The 23,090-nt window shown below is 40.1% G+C and overlaps 2 protein-coding genes across 2 annotated transcripts; one reads left to right on the top strand and one right to left on the bottom strand.

Annotated features, from left to right (window-relative positions):
* Positions 1–147: 147 nt before the first annotated feature.
* LOC111254047 (uncharacterized) lies at positions 148–7,477 on the top strand. The gene is made up of 6 exons (XM_086975066.1): positions 148–764; positions 1,817–1,885; positions 5,178–5,261; positions 5,567–5,653; positions 6,183–6,934; positions 7,451–7,477. The coding sequence occupies exons 1-6, from the start codon at positions 323–325 to the stop codon at positions 7,475–7,477; spliced, it is 1,461 nt and encodes a 486-aa protein (XP_086831192.1). The 5' UTR covers positions 148–322.
* Positions 7,478–10,559: 3,082 nt separating this feature from the next.
* Positions 10,560–22,922, bottom strand: Ttc7 (tetratricopeptide repeat domain 7). Its single transcript, XM_086975241.1, has 8 exons — positions 21,939–22,922; positions 19,790–19,918; positions 17,349–17,439; positions 17,044–17,174; positions 14,866–15,041; positions 14,306–14,560; positions 13,724–13,938; positions 10,560–13,565 (listed from the first exon to the last, which is right to left on the bottom strand). The coding sequence occupies exons 1-8, from the start codon at positions 21,967–21,969 to the stop codon at positions 12,014–12,016; spliced, it is 2,580 nt and encodes an 859-aa protein (XP_086831367.1). The 5' UTR covers positions 21,970–22,922; the 3' UTR covers positions 10,560–12,013.
* Positions 22,923–23,090: the final 168 nt, after the last annotated feature.

Here is a 23,090-nt window from a genome sequence, read left to right as displayed (position 1 = left end):
CTTTTCTACGCCCACTTTATTACACGTTTACAAGCTGTTTGTGAATACTGACATATTTGGTTTGGGTGATTGTTTGATTATCCAATATTTGTCGAAAGGTACTGTGACGCATCTTAATAAAAAAAAGGTATTGAACGAAGCATCTATTCGAGCTAGGAATGGACGTTTCTCGCAGAGAAAACGAAGCCGAGCTACAAAATTTGTAAGGTCTAGGGTTTCCTGGACGTTCGTTAAGAAACAAAATCATTCAAATTGTCAGATTTTTAATTGTCACCGCAGATAGGAATAGTAGAAAGCTTCAGAAAAACTTCAGGCTGCAGTAATGACAGACAACCCAATACCAAAGCTCGCTATCTCACGACAAACGTCAAAAGAAATAATATGCACCGCCAATAAAACAGAAGAACAAGTTGATAGCCCGGAAGTTACTAAGTTTCGTGTTCAAGTCGATGACAGAACGTTTTTAAAGAGCTTAGCTTCGGATTGGGCCAAAAGCGGTGCGCAGACTGAGCTGCTAAGCGCAGATGATGACTGTAGTGATCGGCATCGAGGTCCCTTTCACTGTGTACATAAACATGGACAAGGGCCAAAACCAACATTGGTTGCTGGAACGTGGCAACACGGGACTGTCCATTGGATCAGTAGAGCGTCCATGAGATCTCTTCAAATGGCCGCAGCAAGCCAGCCAAGAGAGGACTATTCGAATCAAACTACAAGAACATATACCGTGATGAAACAATCCCCTCGATTAGACACTGATGGAGGTATTTGATGTTCTTTTTAACGATCCTGCTTCGTACATTAGCAGAATTACATGACCACCGTATCACCATTTTAGCTAATAAAGTGCCATCCAAAATTCGAATCGTGAACCAGCTCTAGCTGCCCGACAGACTGCAGAAATCAATGGATGCAGACGGACAACGCAAACGTTTGTGAATAGTTTTATAGTTTCTTTTGAGATGACCAATATATAATTGTAATTGTGCCAGAACTTCGTGTTCTGTAGCTAAAGAGAGTGAAGGTGTTTTATTTGTATCGAAGTTCACTGAAATTAAACCAGTTTGAAACGTAAACGGACGTTCTTACTGTCTTGTCCCTTATTATTTCACACTCAGAGCGCTATTATTGATCCACAGTATATGAAAATGCTTAGTAAGTGAAAACTCGCACTAGAATCTTCTAAAAGCCCATAGTGCCACTCCCGAGACGGCTTTCCACAAGGGAACTACCGTAGCAAAATTAACACGCATATAGGTATGTAGTGTGACATTTTGCGATACGAAGAAATCAATGAAATCTAATAGCACAAGCTGGCTAATGATCATAAACATTCATGCCCATCACCCCATTCGACACCCACGGCTAACACAAAAAGCGCTTCATACCTATAAATAGGTTGAGGCACTTTACTAACGTACACTTGAAGTAATAGGTGTACGTGAACGGCTGTAATTTAGGACGGGTTTATGCACAACACATTTGTAATAGAGACAGCTCAATACCATCGTCAAACTATTCCCATACTACTATATTGTCAGGTCATGGCGTTCTAGGTTTAAGGTGCAATAGCTGTCATTTAAATGGTTTTTGACTATCAGATTGCCCCGTACTATGCGTAGAAACTGTGTTGACGATGCCCCCGTGACAATTTTGCTGCAAAATTATTTCCGTTACATATCATGACTAAATCCTGAACTGTCCACGAATTTTTAGACTGCATTTGTATATGTAGATAGTTTCAATAAACATATAACAGTAGATTTTACCATATGAATAGAAATAAGTCCGTGAGAGTTGACCTTGTGCCTTTCAGACGTGCGAGGTGAATACGGAACGTCATATTCCACGGGTCCCGTTGTTCGAGACGAGGATACAACAGACGGTAATAGTTCCCAACTACTACTCCCTATGTTAGATTAGTATAGCCTATATTCGTTTATAATTGTATGATACAAAAAAGTGGAAACACTACGGAAAAACTACGGTCAAACACATTTATGAAGTAGTGCTATACAGATGTACAAAAAATACAGTATTATAAATATTAAACAAATGCAACCTACATAAAAAAAGACATAACAGATGTTTCTGCGGATAAATGGATACAATGTACGTTGATCATGCGTTTCTACCTCTGCGATGAAAGCTGCACTGAAGTAGTAGTAACAATACAACTTATAAACATTTCCTGAAATCTAAGGACCAATAATATCCAAGAGTAGAATTTAAAGCTTGTGTAAGATGAAAATAGGTACGTTTCATGAGGAAAGAATGCGTCCCAAACGTGGCGCTGCTTTGTGGTATGGGAATATGGCGATTTGTGAAATGGACATGGATTTCGAAAACATAGTTTCCAACGGTATGGCCCCTTTTTGTAGCATACGGCTCAAAATAATAGCATTTCCACGAGATATGTCTCAATATTGTTATCATACGATTCAGTTTGGGCGACCCAGTTAGCCGTCTAGATTGTACGATTCAAAATCTTTAGACCACTTCAGTTGGGTTTTAATGAAGTTTGTACAATGGGCCTAGGATCTCTCACGCTTTTAAAGAGAAAATAACTCTGAGATCTACCTACAATCATGTCAGATCGTGAATAAAAAAAAACAAATGTGTCAGGAAAGCTAAAATGATCATTACCAGATGTGTTACATTATGCATAATCTGCCAATAACTACCACGCTATGAGATCTAGCTTTCGTTATTAAAGCAAAAAAAACGTTATCTGTAATTAAAATGGGGCGCTCTATATAATGTGGTCTTGGTTAGCGGGTCTAAAACTTCTTCATTTATCACGATGATCACATTTTGTTAGCTCTATTTATTATGGGAGAATTATTAAACTATGGTATCGCTACTTGATTATATCATTTCCTTCTACGAGTACTATGTTTGATTCTCCCGTCCGACATGTCTGTGATAAATTTTTAAAGTCAAGAGCATTATGTTCTTCCGAAACAACGCTTATACAAAGGTCAAGTTTTAAAAAATACTGAACGTTGCGTTGCTGGGTTAACATTTACGATATATTCCGAGTTGCATGGACTGGTCCTTCAATATGTTATGTGAAACGCTTAACGAATAATTTTAGATTTAAGCTACCGGTGTCAATGCGGTTGCTCGGACAGTAGCAGCTAAATGAGAAAGAACAGAGATTGTTACTAACACCCCGTTATTGATACGTACTACGCGACCTGTGTGAATATAGATGGTTACTAAGTTATTAGTAACTTTATATTTATTCCTTTGTATCTCATTGAGTAAAACAACAAGAGACGCTTAGCCTAATGCACGCTGTCGACATTAAACGTGCGCCCTTTCTTCTTGTATTGAAAACATATTGGAACTACCAACAACTACCCCATCTCCAGAAAATAGAGTTAACCTGGTCCTAACTGGTTGTGTCAATGATAGATCTCACAGTTTGCTCTATCACCGTCGGTCCCAGCTGCTCAATTGAAAACTCTAACAAAGCACACATACTGTTGAAGGTCATAAAAGGTGTTACCATTCAACCTGCAACCGGTATCATTGCCACAGGATGAAGAACGCAACTGCTCTTTTTTTGCCAGAGCCTGCGATTAAAACATTTAGTAAACAGAAAAACAAACGCAGTTAAATACTAGATTTATTAAGCTAACAGACGCGTCAGCAACACCACGTGTATAGTTTCCTCTGAAGGTTATCCGAAGCATCGTGCTGCGTTTCGGAGCCGTTCGGGTCGGCCGTTCGTAACAAAGGCCTTGCCGGAAAACTACTGGCCTGATTCGTAATGTTCCGTTTCAGGTTTCTGGAAAAAGCAGCAGTCGGTGACATAATTTCTATTGTGGTGAACAATCCTCTTGATCCTCAGCAAGATGGTTTAACTTTATGTCGATCGATTGCTATCTGAACTTGGGAGTTCGTCAAGCTTGAGCTGCGACTACGCTGTACGCTGACCTGGTAGGGTGGATCTCTAGCTCCCCTGCGCAAAACCTAATTGTTAAGTACTGGGTTAAGAATGATATTTTAATGAAAAATTTCTCACTTTACAGTTAAAATGGGAATTACCCGTTCTGAAATGCGATTTTACGCCAAGTCCGAAGACACCTAGGGGTAGTGCTTAAGGCTTTCAATGTATATTAGCTTTCGGCTTGATTTTGGACACGTACCAAGTATCCTAAATGTTACCCATATGATATACGCAGATATAAGTATAAGCCTAAGTTAGACAACCATGAAGCCTATTTTTAACTGGAGTAAGTAGAATCATCTTTTGTGACACTTAAGGTTGCGTGTGATAGATACCACGTATGATCGCAACGACTTCGGTTTGGTATAAGATCAATTAGCTTTTACGTATACTGCAAGCGAAAACATCGAAAATGAGTTGTTCAAATTATATAGTATTGTCTATTAAATATGTAGCTGTGGATATTCCTTTGCATGAATTGCTTTCATATTTTTGTTTGGATAACGTCACTATATGGAAGGTATACGACCCCTGCGATTGGTACAAAAAGGGTCTCAAATGCACACTCTGACATTGCAGTATAGCTCACAAATCAGCCACACTCACAACTATGCAGAAACGTGACAGATACGTCTGTTCACAAGTATCTAACAAAGTACAAAACAATTACACTTTTTATAGATGTAAGATGAAAAAAGTCGGTAGCGTATACACAGACGCCAAACGTAGCGCACTGCACGCATAATACGTGAACGCTGCCTTAGCATTTGGTAAACTGCGTCGCCTCTTATAGGATAGATAAGTTTTGGATTTTAGTTCATATATATACCTACTTAATAATTGCTGCCTATTTTAATTAAAAGTATATTGTAAAATGTACATCACTACACCGTGTATCTACTATGACGGCCGTTTATGTAGTTGTCTTTTTCTGTTTGTCACTTGCTCTAGGTTAATTTCAAATTTGTACGCAGAATGGGAGATCTGATGTCAGTGAAGGTTCTTCATTACGTCTGTCAGTGCTGAGGAAATTTCTAACTCGAGATCTTGTATAAGCGAACGATCGATTCTTAGAACATGAATTTATAATACGATTCGAACGAACATTGCAGTATACTTTTAAATCAACGTAATTCATAAAGAAAAATCTTAGTTCTCGTACTGTAAGTACAATGGACACAAATAGGACATGTGGAATTTGCGTTTGCGTTTTTCTTAGGCGGCTATGTTTCAAGAGGCTCGAGTACAACTCGGTATTCGCCTACTCGACCAATGGGAGCACGTTTAGTCCCATCAAGAATTGGTATGAACTATATTTCCATTTGTTTGGGTTAGGGAGTTAGCTATATAATTCTTTCGAAGGCTCTGTAACCGTACATGACAATGATAATAGGACTATAACGATTAGACTTGTGCGCAAGAGCACACGCAACAGATTCTATCCGCACAATTTTAGCAATAGTTGGTAATATGGCTAGTGAAATATTAAATATTAATATGAGATTGAACATCGCGAGGGGAATTTTACGATCTTAGAAAGGTCCCACTCTAATTATAGAAGTGTTTTCACTTTTAATCTACAACCTATAACTAATGAAAACTTTTTAGGTGGAAAGAGGTATAAACCTAAAACCTACGGCGCTACGCGTAGATCACAATTTCCATCCGAAGCTTCTGCCAAGCGTCCCGAGTTTGGTATGCCTTATTTGTTCTTTCTATAACTTTATCACGAAGTAAGCTTTTTTCGATTCCAAGATTAATTGCGGTAAGTGGAGTTTGAATAACAACTAGCCACTCATCTCACCTGAGCTTAAAGGTTTCAATTTACTCAAAATAGCGACTTTTAAAGGTTTAGTGATAGAGTCTGTCAGCGAAACTATCTTTACTCAGGTACTAAGATAAAATCGTAAAGGGTTATAAAATTTTAGGTAAACAAAATTGCTGATGGGGAAAAATGGTCTGGACATCTACGAAGATGTCTCTGTAATTGTTGGCTTGTCAACGAACTTCATTCGTTACCATCGTTCAAGTTACCTCCTGTATCCAAACAGTCCTGAAGCATAACCGGAATGATCGGGGTTCTGCTGTCATCTCTTTCAAATAAATAGTATTGAACATTTATTAATCATCAGATTTTCCGATACAAATATATATATATATATATATATTTGTATAACTAATCTAACAGCCTCTCTAATGATAATATGCGATTCTGAATGAACAGGGAGGCCACCTAAAAAACAGATAAAAAAGAAGACTACCATTCCTGCGAGTGATCCACAACAACATTTAGAACAAACCGGAGTGCCAGACATAGGTCCAGATACAAATGGGGAAACAGATCTTCGAGGAAAAGGGATCATAGAGGCAAAAATTGACCAATCAACAAAACTAAAGACAGCAACAAAGTCTGGAAAGATCCATAAAATAACAATAACTAAACAAAGATTGGGAGACTCATATTCTTTGGATGAGGGTGTCAGAAAATTGGAAAAGAAGGCATATAATTATTATAAACGGTTACCAAAAGCAGGAAAGAATCAAACATTAAGTAATTCTGACAATTTATCTAATGAACCACATGCGGAAATGTCCTACGAGAAGGGCAGAAGAAAATCAAGGCGTAAAATGCCGTCTCTTAGAACTTGTTTTTCCCAAGGTTCAAGCGTGTCAATGAACACGCAAGGAGGGTTTAAAGCTGTTCGCTCGAAAGATTCTAGTGAATTATCGTCACCGATGGACTCGACGAAAACTAAGCAATCCACTGCGAGCTCAAGAACATCAAAAAGTGGCTCAGGAGAGCTGTTGTTGTTAACTGGTTCAGGCATACTGCGAAAGACCGCAAGTGTACTGACTGATGAGGAATCAACAGTCACCAAAGACCCTTCGAAGTCCCGGTTGCGCCGGCTGCCGACGCGGCAAGCAGAATCGGAAGGCATTTTTTCTGGTTCTGGCGCCTCATATATAAAGCCGCAAGTGAGTGTAACAACGAAATCCGCTGGAAGTGAAACCGACCAAAGCGTGTCTTTCCTTTCAGAATCGGGCGCTTGTAATTCTCTTTCTAATAATGGTGTTAAAGACGTTAGATCTGAACATACTCTTTCCTCGGAACATACTAATAAAAGCACATTTGCTCGTGAGGTTAGTAGAGAATGGAAAAAAAGTCAAGATCAGATATCAAATGTTTCAGCTGAAAACGAACAATCGAAATCCACCAATAATGCCATGGCCGACACTTCCTGTAGATGTCAACTTTATCGTAGAGACCAGGTAGGGTGGAGGCATGTCCAAGTACGTGCGTGGTGGGTTATCCTGCTTCTCCTAATCCTTGCTGTTTTACATACTAAACTACTGTTTCGTACAGAAGAGATGATAAAGATTCGCCACAAACGAAAATGGTACGAGTTGTAAAGATGTCAACTTTCGCTACAAGAGCATCCATTAGGACGACGGACCTGATCTACGTTCAAAGTCGTGTTGTTAAAACTACAGAACATGGAAGCACTGCGAATAATCTAACCTTTTGCGCAGATATATGAACAAAAATAGCTTTCAATGGGCTGTATGTCGGCGTCTTCTATTTTAATTATTCGAGCTCTCTCGAAATTCAAATAACGCCTGTAGCATCGAGGAGTGATCTGTCGCAATGAAGTGGTTATTACACCTGTAATTTTGTTATTGTGTAGAACTTCTTTTTGACTTCTACTTGTCTTGGATTCTTTGTTTAGTAATCATAGGACAATATCTTCTCAGTAATGCGCGATTTAAGTTATCGTATCTGTCAAGATCAAATGTTAAACGTCTATTTGCCTTTTAGCGAAATCAAAAGAACGCTGGTCATATGTCGGTGTTATCACTCAAAGGAACAACATATCGTCCTTAAGTTAAAAAAGTTACCCACGCTTTAATAAGCCGTACCATTTATTTAAAGGGTATCTTTTTTTTCGGACGAAGACAGGTATGTGCGTCTGTGAACAATCCTCAGCTATACTGCGCATTCAACTTATTTTGCATGTATATACATAATTGTACTTTGAAATGATGCAGGCAAGCATATGACCATCAAACAAAACTCCAAAGCTCTGGATGCATTAGCGAGAGAGATTACATGTCCAGTTATCTCAAATGGGTTAGTGTATTAAAATAGCTCGAATGTGAACATAAGCAACAGTTATAGATCTGACACAGCTTCAATGGCGGCATGTTTGCTCATAAGCGGCAGGACACAAGCGAGGCGCTAGGCCAAATAAGGGGTAGCCGTCTATACTGTGCCCTATGATAGTCCGAACGTGAAACTCGAACCACTTAGGAACCCTGCCTGTGATAGAAAACGACCTATTTAATTGTACTAATGAGTTGGCGAAACTTAGAACAGTACGACGCTTAAAAGACTCTAATTACGAGTTAGGCTGCCTATCGATACTGCCGTTTATAATTATTACCTCTGCTACGAACAAACAGAACGCACAAACTCTTTTGGAGCTGCCAGTGAATACGCTTGTCAGCGACCGTCTTCATACACTCGGGTTTATTGGAAGCCCCGAAGAAAATAATTTCTCAGTAATATAGTTTAACTGAATAATAACGACTCTTATCATTTGTCACGGATTGTAAGTGCTCAACATCCGCAAAATTGAAACGCCATTAACTACTAGTTTTAAAACGCAAGTGAGCGATCCGCGAGCTTGTAGGTGGGAGTTCGGGCCTGCCAATTTATCATAGCGCTCAAATTCTAAGCTTGAAAGAGATTACTTTTTATGTTAGCATATTTTTAGTACGGCTATATTATTACAAGCTAACTTGCTTATTTGCTTTGCGTCTGGCGGTCTTTACACTAAATAATGTAAATATTTTTGGGTTGCAAACGTATTCAATCAATTAATCTCTGCGGCTGTCGTAAACATAAAAGTTGGATGGATAGACTTCACGGGACTACATACATGTCTACCTCAAGCGCCGTTGTAATATATCTTAGCGTATGAAAAAACGAAGATTACTTATAAATTTCAATAACAAAACCTGAGGCTTTGGACTGATGGCTTTCACTTATTTTGTTATACACTATGGAAATACTATGTATAAGTAGTCTTTAAGCCTAGAGCCTAGCTTGAAGCGTGAAGTTGCCGTCTGTTCATTTATGTTAATCAGTTGTAAACTAGACGTTCAAGCAGACCGATCGGGAGGACCTAGAAATCATCGAAGCTTCAAAACAGCATCGTGCTACTTTTTTAAAGATATTTCGTATCGAGGAACGCGCATACAACAAGGCTATCAGCGTATGCTATTTATTTTCGAAAGGTGTACACCTAGCAAAAGCAAAGGTAATTCTACGACAAGACGCTTTTCCAGCACCTCTCAATGCACTACTACTTGATTTACATGTGAGACAGCAACAGGTATGGTGTCCCAAAAGTTCACCTTTCTGGTTTAATTTTTTTTTACGTGATTGATGCTTTAATTGCCCTCGTCGAAGTAGACACATTAATTTACCCCCTTACATATGCTTCGGTAGTTAGAACCGTGAATATACCGGCAGGCGAAATTACAACGAAGAGCATTAAGGGGCTCAAATCAAACATGGTGTTCGGTTAGTTTACAACGAGAGTGATCGCATCTCGCAAAAGTATCGCAAAAGTATCTTGTTTCTCACGTAGTAACAATTGCAAACCTGGGCCTTCCTTTACCTGCAGAATACCTTGAACAAGACCTAACTAACCACCGTAAAAGGAACATAGCTTTTAAATTATGCTATCTACTGCCGCACGATTTATAAGATCCTTGCATCCTCTGCTAAGCGAAATGCCCACAACCAAAACTTATCTAACTTTGCTTTATACAACTATATATATAGAACCTGTACCAACGGCTGACCATGCCACATGAGACAAATTTGCGTGACACACTGAGGGTGGTGGACCGCAAAGCGGCGGCGATATCTAGGGATATCGACGAGAACCTAAACATCAACGGAATTGATCTGCCGATTACTAGACCTGTGGAGACAACAGGTTTTGTGGAACTAAGGAATGACGAGTCCGTCCGAAAGATGCTTAGAGTCTGCAAACATATTGCAATCGATAAAAGTGACCACGCTAGCCCAGGCAATGCGGAATCGTCAACTACAAACGAGATAAAGTCTCCAATAAGGCAGACACAAATGCAGTCACAAACGACACATTCAGGTTTGATGGTCGATACAAATGAAATGACTAAACCGTTGCAAAAGGACAAAGTCTCTCCTAATTCTAATGATCGGACGATACCCACTGCACCTGGCGTAGCTTCGGTAGACAGCGACGGTTTGTTGCCAACGAAAATGTCTGCAATATATCCTTCCGCGTTAATCTATCCTCGTAGGCGATCCACAAAAAGAGTTCGTCGATCAACGAAAAAGCAACTGACAAGGACCAGATGTGCGGTGATTCCTGAAGACTTTAAATTATGGGCGATAGCAGCCTTCATGTTATTATTTCTCTGCCATGCCTGGCTGTGGTACTGCGCCTTCGAAGTTGCCGGTTCCGAGTTTCCCCGTAAAACCTAGTGGCATTTTAACACTCTTGATTCAGTTACTTGCAACTACAACAGAAAGAAATCAAAATCGTATGCGCCGATGATCGACAACAATTTCTTTTATTAAGTTTTTTAGTCTGGTTTCGGTACGTCTGTTTATATACTTGTATGTAAATACTTGTTTATGCAAATATGTACTTAAATAAAAATTAACTGGCTGTGACCATTTAGACACAGTACTGACGGATGTAGCGCAAGGAAGCACCGGCTGAGCAACAACAATAAAATCTAATTTTGAAATCTGTTTACATAGGATTTACAGGGTTATTAACTCTAGTTTACATCAAAAAAGCACAACTGTTCTATGCTGTATGATCCATTATCGATACCGCCACAAACCTCATCTCTTATTAACTCTAGTTTACATCAAAAAAGCACAACTCTTCTATGCCGTATAATCCATTTACCGATACCGCCACAAACCTCAGCTCACTTTATTAAAAACGTATTGAATTGAACAATATAGTATGGAGAAACAAGTGTACTATTAAATCGAAACACTCAATCAAATGATAAATTGTATCCTAGCGAAATACTTCTCTGCCAGTAAAATCTTGCTAAATAATAAAATAAAAAAATAAATAAAAAAACTTGCTGCTCAAACTAGACGACCTGTTAAGGAAACGGCTCTAAGAGCTTAATAAATGAAAACTAACGATATTAGCCCACCAATGCAGAAGTTCCGTTTTCAAAAGTCCCTGTTGCTGACCCTCTCATCAATGCCTAAAAAAATTGACCGGAAGTATTTACCAGTGCATACTATCCAACTCAGTCTATTCAGTAACAGGGGCAGCATAAAAATAAGGTTGGTTATATTAGCTCATCTTTAATCAATGGAACGTTTATGGATCCCTTCTCAACCTATTAAATTTGAATTAGCGAATCTTTTCAAGACAGGACTCATCGCAACATGGTTAAAGTTGTGCATTTAACGCATGACGCGAAAATAACTATAATTACGCATACATCTAAAACAATAGCTAGCTATTATTACCATTACTTTTCATATTACATCATTGTTATTACGATAAATTGTTTTTATATCATTAGTTTTATACCATTAGTGATAGTTGAACAGCTTAACATATAAATATTTTAACCTCGAAACATACAAATGTATATAGTTTTTTCTAGTAGTTAATATTTCAGTTCTTTGGACGTTTTACTAACCAAAAAGTATGCGTTGTATCTGTCACCATTAAAAAGTAATTGATACATTGCTGAATTCTGCGCTGAAATTTCTTATGTAACACTGATTTCCTCAACGCTGATTTCCTCTCCACATTAATAACACAGTTTTGGGAAGCTTTCGGGACCTATCCCTCTACGTACTCACTTGTTAGAACCCTTTCATTGTACAGTTCGCCCGTATTTTGCATTGACGTTGCCTGGACTTAGGTACAGCAGCTACTACCTTTGCTGTTGACTAGCGAACATACGTAGCAGCCACCATTATAAGCGCTCCCAGGGCAGGCAGTGTTCATCTCACAGGGTCCTCGGTAGTTTGCTGAATTCGAGAACAGGTGCACATAGCTCGAGCTGTACGGCCGTTTCGAGACATTCGCTGGCTTCGAATGGCGTGCCTGATTCTTGCAGGATACGTCCAAGGTAGAACCAGGTCGTTGGCGACATTGGCTCGATAAGAGCGGCACTCTGTAGCGTCGCCTCAGCTAGTTGATGGCTTCCTAGTTGATGGTAGACAAGACCAAGATGTTGGAGTGCCGTTACACTGTGAGGTCGTACGGCTAGAGAGCCCTCAAGGGCATCCCGCGCCGATAGCCATTCGCCACGAGCCTCGTGCAGTAGACCGCGTACCAAAAGGACGTGTGGCGAGAGCGGTATTACATTTGAGGCTTCGGATATCGACTGTTCCGCTTCAGGAAAATGTGCCATCTTGATGTACAGTCGTGCTGTCAACAACCACACATGCATTTGCATCTGAAGTAGTGTTAACTCGTCCACGTGCACCCGTCGGCCACACGGGGTTAGGCGTGCCAGTGTTTCGCTAAGTGAACGATCAAGACGGGTCATGAGACTTCCATCGCCGTCGCCATCACGTTCATGCCACGGGCCACCGCCCCACTGACCACTACCGACCACCGAGGCACGGCCCGAATGGGCATGGGCAACCGGCACGATTCCTAGTTGAGAACTGGTTCCGATGGCGGGTGGGGCAAGCCCATTGGCTTGAGTGGCCTGCTTCACCTTGAGGTAGTTCTCGTATAACACTTTCCACTGCTTGAGCATTTCGCCAGCAGTGTGTAGAGCCTTCTGTGGACCCTCAAGATAATCCTCAAGATATACCTTAAGATATAAGAGGTTTAAATTATTGGGATACTCCTCAAGAGTGAGCTGCACCAATTCTAAAGCTTCTTCGTGCTTCTTTTGGGCTGTGAGAAGGACGATGAGAAGTTGCACACCAGGGAAGAAATCTGGTGCTAAACACAATGCCCGCTTCGCACATACCATAGCAGCATCAATTTGGTGTAAATTAGCATAGTGAAGACTCATTAAATACTCGGCCTGTGGATAGTCTGGATCGACCTGTCTTGCCTGTACCAGAGCCTTGAATGCCATTATGCGTTGTTGCTCTTTTGTGCGGATGCACGCTGCTTCGTCGGCCAATGCTTCGTGACACAAAGCCTGAAGGGTGTAGCACACCACAAGAATGTCACTATCAGGTATTACTTTCTCTCGTGAACTTGCTTCCTCTACGAGCCTTAGTGCCTCCGGAGCATCGCAGAGATTAACGAGAGTAACTTTGGCCGCCAGTAGCAGATCAAAGCCATATTTTGGCCGTAGTTTAGCTGACTCGAGCAGCATCTGAACGCCTCGATAATGGGACCCTGCCGAAATGAGACACAGGCCGAACTGGTTCCATATATGGTATTCATCACATGAAAATTTTGCCACCTTCTCAAAGTTCTCGCACAGCAGGCCAAACTGCGCGTTGCGCGCTAGCGCTATTGAAAGGAGATCAAGAACCGCAGTAACGTTCTTAATCGATTGTGCCCTGTCCGAAGCTACATCGGCCGACCTGCAAAGACAAATTGAATATATTGCATATCCAAAAGATAGTGGTAAAGCAGGCAGCTAGATTGGTCAGTAAAATTGTTTGGGATAACTATATAATACCTGGATATATTATAAAATGAGAATCTTAAATAATGTATCAGATAAAGTAGTCTTAGTGACCTGTCGAGGACGACGTTGCGTACGGCGATCGCATCGGAGAGAGCTAGCAGGAGAAGAATCTCCTCAATGTGCTCCCGCGGAACATAAAGCGATCCGCCGCTATAGACCTGTGGCCGCCAGTATTTACCAGCTTTGGATCTCTCCAACTGTTGTTGACGTGGCTGAATCTGCTGCCACTCGTGTTCACTTACTCCTCGAAGGAGAACTTCAGCCAGCTGCAACGTATCATACAACGGAACGTAATACAAACAGCTATATATATATATATATATATATAATTAGAATGACCTATGTATATGTATTTAGCATATAAATTTTTATTTACTCCAACTGAACTACATGAGTTGCAATAAGAGACACACACGATTAACTCCAACTACTGCTACCAGCCATCACCCGTTCGAGTCACCATAAGGAGCAAATGCTTTGGGTACCCACGAAGTGTCCTTGTAGGTACGTATCGCTATATAGACCCATGACCTCCCATTATACAAACCTATACACAGGGGCATATTGTCGCAGATCGTTGGTTTAGTATTTCATCTCTATAAACTTCTTTATGTATACTTAGAGGAATTTCACCTGTCTGGCGAGTGTCATCCTGAGAGACTGTGTTGACGTCGTTTCCTGAGCACGTAACACTCCTCGATATTGTTCTACAGCTTCGCGGATCTGTCCCGATTTCATCATAAGAATAGGTGCGCGCTGTAGGGCTGTCTCAAGCAGGATGCCGATACGAAATTCGGTACTTCCTCCACCCACACCACCAAAAGCAGGAATTCCACCGGGGGTCAACTGGACAACTGCACCCTGGAGCCCCTGACTTTTCTCAACTACCTACAATTGATAAATAATACGAAAAAAAGTATGAAGTTTATGAACAAAACAAGAAACACAGGAGTTATTTGATAAGACATAAACGTGCATAAGTATAATTTCCTCGCCATTTAAACGATAAGCTACTCAATAAAATTTAAAGGCCCGCAGCACTTTCAATTATAAACCACTAGTGAATAGAAAGGCTCCTTAAAATAGCCTTGTAAATCATTGAACAAAGAAACATGTACACATTTTAATCAGGCATATGCACGACCAGTGATACCTAATTTCGCATATATATATTATCTCACATATGAACGTACCTGCAAGTATTTTAAGCCCATCTCGCCTGCCTGAATGTAGTGTTTGATAATCGTCTCCTTTTTAGCGAGCGAGTCCTTGGCCTGCTGTTCGAGACAGAGTCCTTTGACGGCAAAAGACTCGGCTAAAATCTTTAACATTCGCGCACCCAGAGGTCGTTCCTCCAGACGTTCGATCCCTCCCTACAAACAGATGCATCGACCCCGATATATATATATATATATGCAAAGTGCACAGTTTAAACCAAGACTTCCAACTGCCAGTTGTTTCTACGCCTATATCTGAACAAAGTCGGACATTTAAGTGATTTTTTTGGCATATGTAGCTAATGAAAAAAGTTTTCAGTTTAACACAAAAACAAGTAATTTGGATATCTTATTTTCAACGCAGTTTTTTTTTTTTTATGAGCCTTTACATTTTCGCCGCCAATGTTCCTATCACTTAAATCTCTTCGATATCAGAAAAAAGCCGCTAGGAGCCAGTTCTCGTAGGCACTGTACATGACTAATCAACCCAGATTTGTTTCCATTACGATTACTGGAAAATGAGACGGTATTTTGTCGTGGTAAAACACTTTTAAATGCGGCCGTTTTTCACAACGTCTGTCTTGCTTTTGTAAAAAAATGGTAGACAGCATGTGCCCGTTACTATTTTCCTGTTTTCAATCTGATTGATTAACACAACTCTATAACTGTCCCAGGTTCCTCTTTTTTAGGTGATACGCCTCAGTATGTCAACTTTGGCTGGCTTTCAAGCAAATTGTTGTGCATCCATGTTTCACTTCTAGTTATTAATCACTGCCGAAACTTCGAGGCAGTTCGTCTGAGCCACTTCAACCAGACTTTAAGAATGTTCATTCGAATGCTTCTTTAGTTGTCAATGAACAACTGCGATTAACTTTTCATGCCTAAATTTTCAGTCACCTTTCCAAATACTCACAACTTGTGCTATCGTTTGTACTTCGACAAATGTCTAATTTTTGCCATGCGATCGGTAGCGATTATAATTTTTGGCCGCATCACACGTTCATCAATAACCAAGGCACTATTATCGCATTTTCGAAACTCAACTATAACAAACTATGGTACAGAATCTCCGTAAACTACCCAGGTACCACTCTCGTGAACGTATTGCCTTTAAAATGTAAACATTTAACGTTTAATTTTCACAAACCTGTTACTGTTTATTAAAACAAACAACTATTGAGTAACGACTAAGTACCTAGAATAACTGAAGGTTTTCATAGGTATGGTTTAGCGCATATGCAATTATATCACCAAAATATTTTTGACAATTAACATCATTTCTAAGTTGAGACTGGAAACCAATGACGATGATCATGTTTATTCTATTCAATCTCCGTTCGTATTACTTTCATTTTAAATTCAGGATTTAAACCGCTCACAAGCTTATTTAAAATGTTCCCTCTTCGAAATCTGCAAATGCCTCGATAATAGAATTAAGCGAACATTATTCTGTTGGACCCTTTGGCACAACGCACGTTTCGTGCTCTTTTTTTTTTTAAATCACATACTATACATAGTAGTCAAATGGGTTTAAATCTAGGCCATTCGGCTATATCTCTATTTCAGAACATAGGCCTCGGCCGGGGATTTGCTTTCCCCGCAATAAACACATTCTCTAAATCGAAAACAAGCCAGCGATTGTTTTGTTGATTTTTGCATCGGTAAAACATTTGAAGATGACTGACTGTTCCACGCTTAATAGAAATGAGCGATTGACATTGTCCAAATCTCTCGGCTGTATTGTCCTTGAAAAAAAACCTGTCCAATTTTCATGACAAACGACGTGCACGTGAGATCTTCCTGTACGACTCGTGATATAGCAGCTCTTCTCAATTGAAATTTTTTCGCTAGCGACCTCATCGAAACAAAACAATCGTCATTATGCACGTTCGAATCGGATACTAACAAACCTTCACTTGAATTCCGATGATGAAGCACTACTTTCCGATATCGTTATTGGATTAACTACTATTATTACTAAGTATGTTTAAGTTATAGTCTATTTACATACAGGAAGATCTTCAGAATTCCAACTAGGCCTTTTAAAAATTCACGATTGCAATATCGAAACGTTATGGAGTCACGAACGGACTACCCGAAAATTAAACCTTGATACCTGATGAACAAGCACCTAAAAAGTCATTAAACAATTACTTGCCTGATCGAGATGCTCGAGCGCCTGTTCATATTGCCCTTGGGCATAACAGCATTTTGCCAGCAGGAAGCGTGCGTCTGTAGCTACGTTCGATTTTTCCGCATCGCTTTTGGTGCAATCCGACAGGTAACTACAATATCAAAAAGCAACAGCCCGAATGTCCACATAACCAAGTTGTGTCTTTAGAGGCTTTAACAAGCTAGGCGACTAAAAGCATAAAAGACGCAAATTCGTTTAAATGTAATGTTCCTACAAAATGAGTATCTCTGTTTAGAGACATAGTGCGCATAGAATGAAAACTTACCGTTTGGCCTCGGTGAGTGATGTTCGAGCTTTAGAGATATTATTCTCAACTGGAGGGTTCTCTTCCAGATACATTTCTAATTTCGCCTCGCCTGTAATGACATTATCACTATCTCAATATTGAAAACTGCATTTGACACACATACAGGTATGTTCCGAAATACAGGATACACTTTTGTAGAATTGTATTAATGTACAACTATAGTCGCAACTGTTAGAGCTATATGAACCAAAATTAGCTAAGCGGTACCGTTGAAAAAAAAATCGCTTGCACGGGTGAAGAAGGAATATATTTAGTGTGTTTGCCAATGACCCCCTCTGCCGTTGTGGCCTGAATAACAGCAAATCGTTAACGTTCATAAGATAATCAGTTAAAGACACACTGGTGCCACAGCTCAGGTTACTTTGACCCAAGGCAGAATCATACAGGCCATTAATAATTCTGTGCGAAGCAGTCAATTAAAGTGATTGGAACCTTGAGATATTGTCTTTATGATTCTTGGTCAATCGTTTGCCTCAGTGTTTTTGTAAAAACGACAATAACTGACGTATAAAAAAGCAGCACCTTTATTTGTACATCAATGAACCGAATATGGGTACTGCGAATGGTACTGATTCTGTCGGATATCTGAAGCAAGTGAGCCCATGTGGTTAAAGACGGAACTACTAAGATGATTCATGATTTTTGCCTCTTGTTCCATGCGGTAGGACGGCAACTGGCAACGGAGTCGCCTGTAACAGGGTTTCCATTTGCGAGAATAAATAGCTATCTCCCTAGATGAAACTACTTAGTGATGCGACGGTCACGGATTGTTATGAGTATCTGCTACTGGGAAAAGAATGCCGCCGTTTCCTGTAGTTAAGTTTTCCTTTAGTGAAGACATGCCTGCCTTTTGAAACCCTCTAGCAATATCTGCCACCACAGATGATGCCTTCCACGCACTTTTCCCAATACGACTACGTCATAGACTATCACCTTTCCATAGTAAGGAGCAACAATGTTCTTTCTGTTGGGCTGTAGAAAGCCGATTTTTTTTTGACTCGCAGACTGCCACATTTAGACGTTATGCCTTGTAACGATGTGAACGACATTTTTCAAAAACAACTTAATCACGCTAAAATTTGTATGTGTCTCACAGTTATCTGAAAATAACAGGTACGGCTTTCCAAAAAAACAGCGAATGTTGCGATAGATAGTTTAAGGCACTGTTTAAAACACGAACTTCCTTTAAGATTTATCAGAACGAGTTGACGAACCCTTGCCTTCCAGCGGGTACACCCATTACAACGTGTTTTTTAAAGTGCGCCCTGGATAAAACGCATAATACACGGTATATAGTCTTCCCAATTGCAGCTTAAAAAGCGAGTATTATAGCCAGGGCCCCGCACTCTTGCTAGGTTGAAAGCAAGTACGCCTACAAAGTTCATCACCGTAATGAATGACGTCTCATATAAATTAAAGATAGTGTAGGGAATAAAACCATATGGTTTTATCAAAGTTCTGCGACTATCAAAAAATTTTTGACCATACCTTGTTAAAATGCAAAAAACGTCTTTTCGAGTATTTGCGAGGAAAGCTGGTCCGTACGAGGAAAATTATGACTCAATTCACTTCTACACTATGGCCATAGTGTAGGCTACACTATAGGCTGCTAACCCTATAGTACGTCTATAGTTCAATTTTTCTGCTGATCGGTACGCACTCGGCTTCGCGTTGAGCATGGTACAAGGTTGCATGAACCTTGCGCATTGCAAAACGTATGCTGCTAATGGTATCCCTTGACATGCATCAGACACAAGCTACGAATGGACGAAGTTTGGAATACCAGCAGCCGCAGCGTCTTCTGTAGTCTTGAGTTATCGTTACAGTGTGATTGTACAAAACTCAATTACCCGCTTCGTTAACGGAAAGATCTCTAGAAGCAACAGCTGCAGCCGCTTTTAACGCGGTATCAGATTGGCGTTCTGCCTTTCTCGGCTTTTTTTGCGTGTACGCACCATTTTGAGACCACTGGTCGCGCTGACATTATCGTTGAGTCATACTAAATTATTACCGAGCTTATTTATGGATGTACGTACTAAAGACGATTCCAAGTTCCTCGTGAGACCATACACAGTCACCATTTATAAATATGTACTAAATTGACAAATAACCACTGGTTAAAAAAGATCTCTGATTACCAAATGACGTTCATAATATATATAGAATGACAGCATGAAGGAGGACGACCAGTTAGCGCCCGTCGGCTAAATATTTTGTGCATTTAATGGTGGCTAGACTGTACGCTACCTTTACCTCGGTTGTTCGTTACTTGTAGGCTGTGCTCAGACATAAAAGTCCATTATATCTGAATATGAATTTTGAGTCTAAAATTAAATGGGTCTGAATGTTTTTGAATCGAACCGATAGAAGCTGCAATAAAACTAACTTCTGCAACTTACCAATAAGCAGATTAGCGAGATGAGCTGAGTTGCCCATCGCACTCGCCCTCTGCCGCAATTGTTCCGCAGTCTCTTGCAACTTCCGCCAGTTCGACTCATCGCGGTATCGGTAAATTTCACTATCCAAACCTGAATAATGAAAACACAAATAACGACGTATTTTTGTATTTGCCAAATCACAGGAAGCAGTCATGTACAATGACTTTAAAGGAGAAGACAGGAAATAATAATTGACTAAATGCGTATATCAAACATGAAATAGCACAAGGTCTATCGGATAGTATTTCACCACTACTATAGAAATGTCAACATAACAATTTGTTAAAGAAACAAACTATCAAAAGTATTATAATATTGCACTGTACAAGAGGGCTAACAGGGTCAGACTTGGTGCTTTCAAGACTTGACCCACTAGCGGTATTAAAATGCCGAGTTACAATAATGTAAAACGATGTCAAACATCTTGCAAGTGTTTTGTTATACATAAACCTGTTATTATGAGGAATAGCTCAACACCTGAAGCAACCGGAATAGATGATACTTATATATCATTGATGATTATCACTCACTTAATCTAACAAAAATGAATAATTTCTGTTTCCGAAAAGATTGTTCTCCATGGTAAAGCTCCCATACTTGTCAGTGGTGGCAATTTTTTTTAGCGCATTAGGCAACATTACATATTAGGCCTAGAATACGAGGTTTCAGTTAATATACACGTTTGCAGGAAAGCAATTAATCTTTACTAAAAGGTTTATTTGTCATTTAATCGTTTACCTAGCTATAATATTTTCATTTCAGTCTTTCGCATTGGACAGTACTGCTTCTAATAATTTGAGCAAAAAAAATATGAACAAGTGGTTTTGGGTACTTATTAGCCCTTGGCTATTATATTAGACGAATATCTTTGGAACAAAAGAATTTGTTATTATTTTTACTGGAACTGTTAATGAAAGTACATCCGACAAGGTTCGCCATATTAAAAAATGCCTACCAGTCGAAGTGGTACTAAAAGATTTTCCTTTTTGGTTTTATCAGGTTGAATGCTATTTTGTTGTTGTCTGAAGAACGTACAGCCGATGCAAAATGGCCTACTTCCATTTTTAGACGGTTACACACGAGTTACTCAAACTAATGAAACAGATGAGACGAAAATGGAGCTCATCGCAAAAAGCTGTCGATGATGGAGTCGGCAGCCTAAGATGACTTAGATACCACAAACTGTAAGGGACGCTCCACGCCCCAAACTTATCTTAATAGAATGCAAAGTACTCTTTCTGTTAGTTGTAGACAATTAGTAGATAATCACACCTACACAAAGTCCGTTCGTTCCAATGAACTTTGGCTAGAAAAAAAAAAGGAAAGCATTCAGAGAAAACAATGGAAACAATATTCCTCCTTGATTGAATCATCACAAACAGCTAACATGTTTAAAAATGACACATTCCTAGGCAAGGTAACAAAACATTAGTATTATATTTTATATGATAATATTACAGTTATGGTTATGCCCATTGACTTCTAACAGTTTGTAAATCGACTTTTTTTGCTGCACAGTCCAATCCCTTATTACTGCAGTTATTTATAATTGACTACTAGTAGACCTGCTCCAGCTTTAACGGAAAATCAATCTCAGAACGAATTCAATCGAATTATTCGTTATCGAAGTAAAATAAGTTCCTATTAATCTGCTGTTATAAATATTCAGGCAATGTTGCAATTCAAACGTTTGTCAATGATTGCAAGACTGGGGCATAGTGCTATGCCACACTGACCAGAAAGGCAATCACTTCTCTTTTTTCGCCTAATATTAAACTACAAATACGCACGCTTTTCCTAAGATAATGTCATACATCTATCCCATAATATCAGCTCAACCTAAGAACCTTAGTGCCTCATCAGTTGACGTGTTTTGTAGGATGTTCCGTAGACATTTTCAAATGGTAAACTGCATGTGCATATATTGTCATAAATGTAATCTTTTTTCTATGATTATCAATTTTATTTGTATAAAATATAATCGTTATTATAATTCTTTCTGAAATTTGTTAAGCTAAAGATAGGTCTACTCGACAATGTTGCAGACTGCTGATTTTTCTCTGATTCACTAATTTGGTGCGAGCTGTTTTCTTTTAGAGAATTAACTTACCTTTGGCTTTGCTGGCCGTTCTCGACGCCATTTCAATCGTTGCCTCTTCAAAGTGATGGCACCGTTGTTGCTACTGCTGTTATTCTGTTCAGTGAATGAACCCCACCAATCACTACCGCCACAGGCCGCCGGTCCTGTTGGTTCGTCTATCTTCGAAAGTAAGCCAGCGCGCAAAGCATTTAACTAGCACTGCACTGCAGCCCACCTGAACACACCGACTCGTTCGCTCTCTAACGCCATCATCGACTCTGAGATGGTCCTACGATCATGACGCCACTGACGACGACCACAAGCACGATGATAACGTTGGGACAACTGAACAGTTGTCGTGAGTAGGTGGTGGTAATACTGATAGCATGATTCCAGCTGCTCGAAGTCGTCGTTCGTCCTCACATCGACTCAACGTGTGGCCAGAGGAATGACAGTTCACCCTTCTTGCTGCGGCAGTGACGGACCGACGCAGCAGCTAGCCTGAAGCGGCCACAGAGCAGCTGCTAGGGGTGGTAAGCAGCAATCCGACATCGGTGATGCCACCCACCCCAGCATCAGCGCCCTTCGGAGGTTATGCAATCCTAACACACAGGAATACAGGCATGGCCAAGCGCAAGAGTAGGCGATGATATACCGCAACACCTCCAGCCAGCTGATCCAGCAACGACTCTATAAGTAGACGACAGATGAACGAACGAACGAACTAGCAGCTGTATAACTGTATAAACAGTAGCAGCAGCAACTAAACCCAACGTTCCAGGGTTACTATAACTTCGACTGCTGTTTTGATGATGTTGTGGTTCAACAGCAGCAGCTGTTGATGTCGGTCTAGGTAGTGCCAGAATGTCTGCCAAAATTTGTCAATAAACCCGTGTTTCTTACTCGAGCATCAATACGAGCTCAACTATAGCCCGTATGATGTGCTCTAATGGTCTTTCTGCACGTATTGTCTCCACTACTAGAAAGACGGTGCATGAGTCAGGAATGTTCGATTCATCAACAAAAATGACCACTGCACCCTCTTTCCATCAGCGTTGTCGTATTAACCGCTAAAACGACGATCACACTCTCGCCACTTTCGCTCTTCTCCTCGCCACTGTTTACAACAGGTGCTGGACCATGGCCGCGGCTATCCGCCTTTTCCCTTTCCATTCTCCTTTC

This window comes from Varroa destructor, unplaced genomic scaffold, assembly GCF_002443255.2.
Source record: "Varroa destructor unplaced genomic scaffold, Vdes_3.0 BEIS01000007.1, whole genome shotgun sequence".
NCBI lineage: Eukaryota > Metazoa > Arthropoda > Arachnida > Mesostigmata > Varroidae > Varroa > Varroa destructor.
The sequence above is the reverse complement of the archived record's forward strand: the minus strand, read 5'-3'. Positions and strand labels throughout refer to the sequence as shown.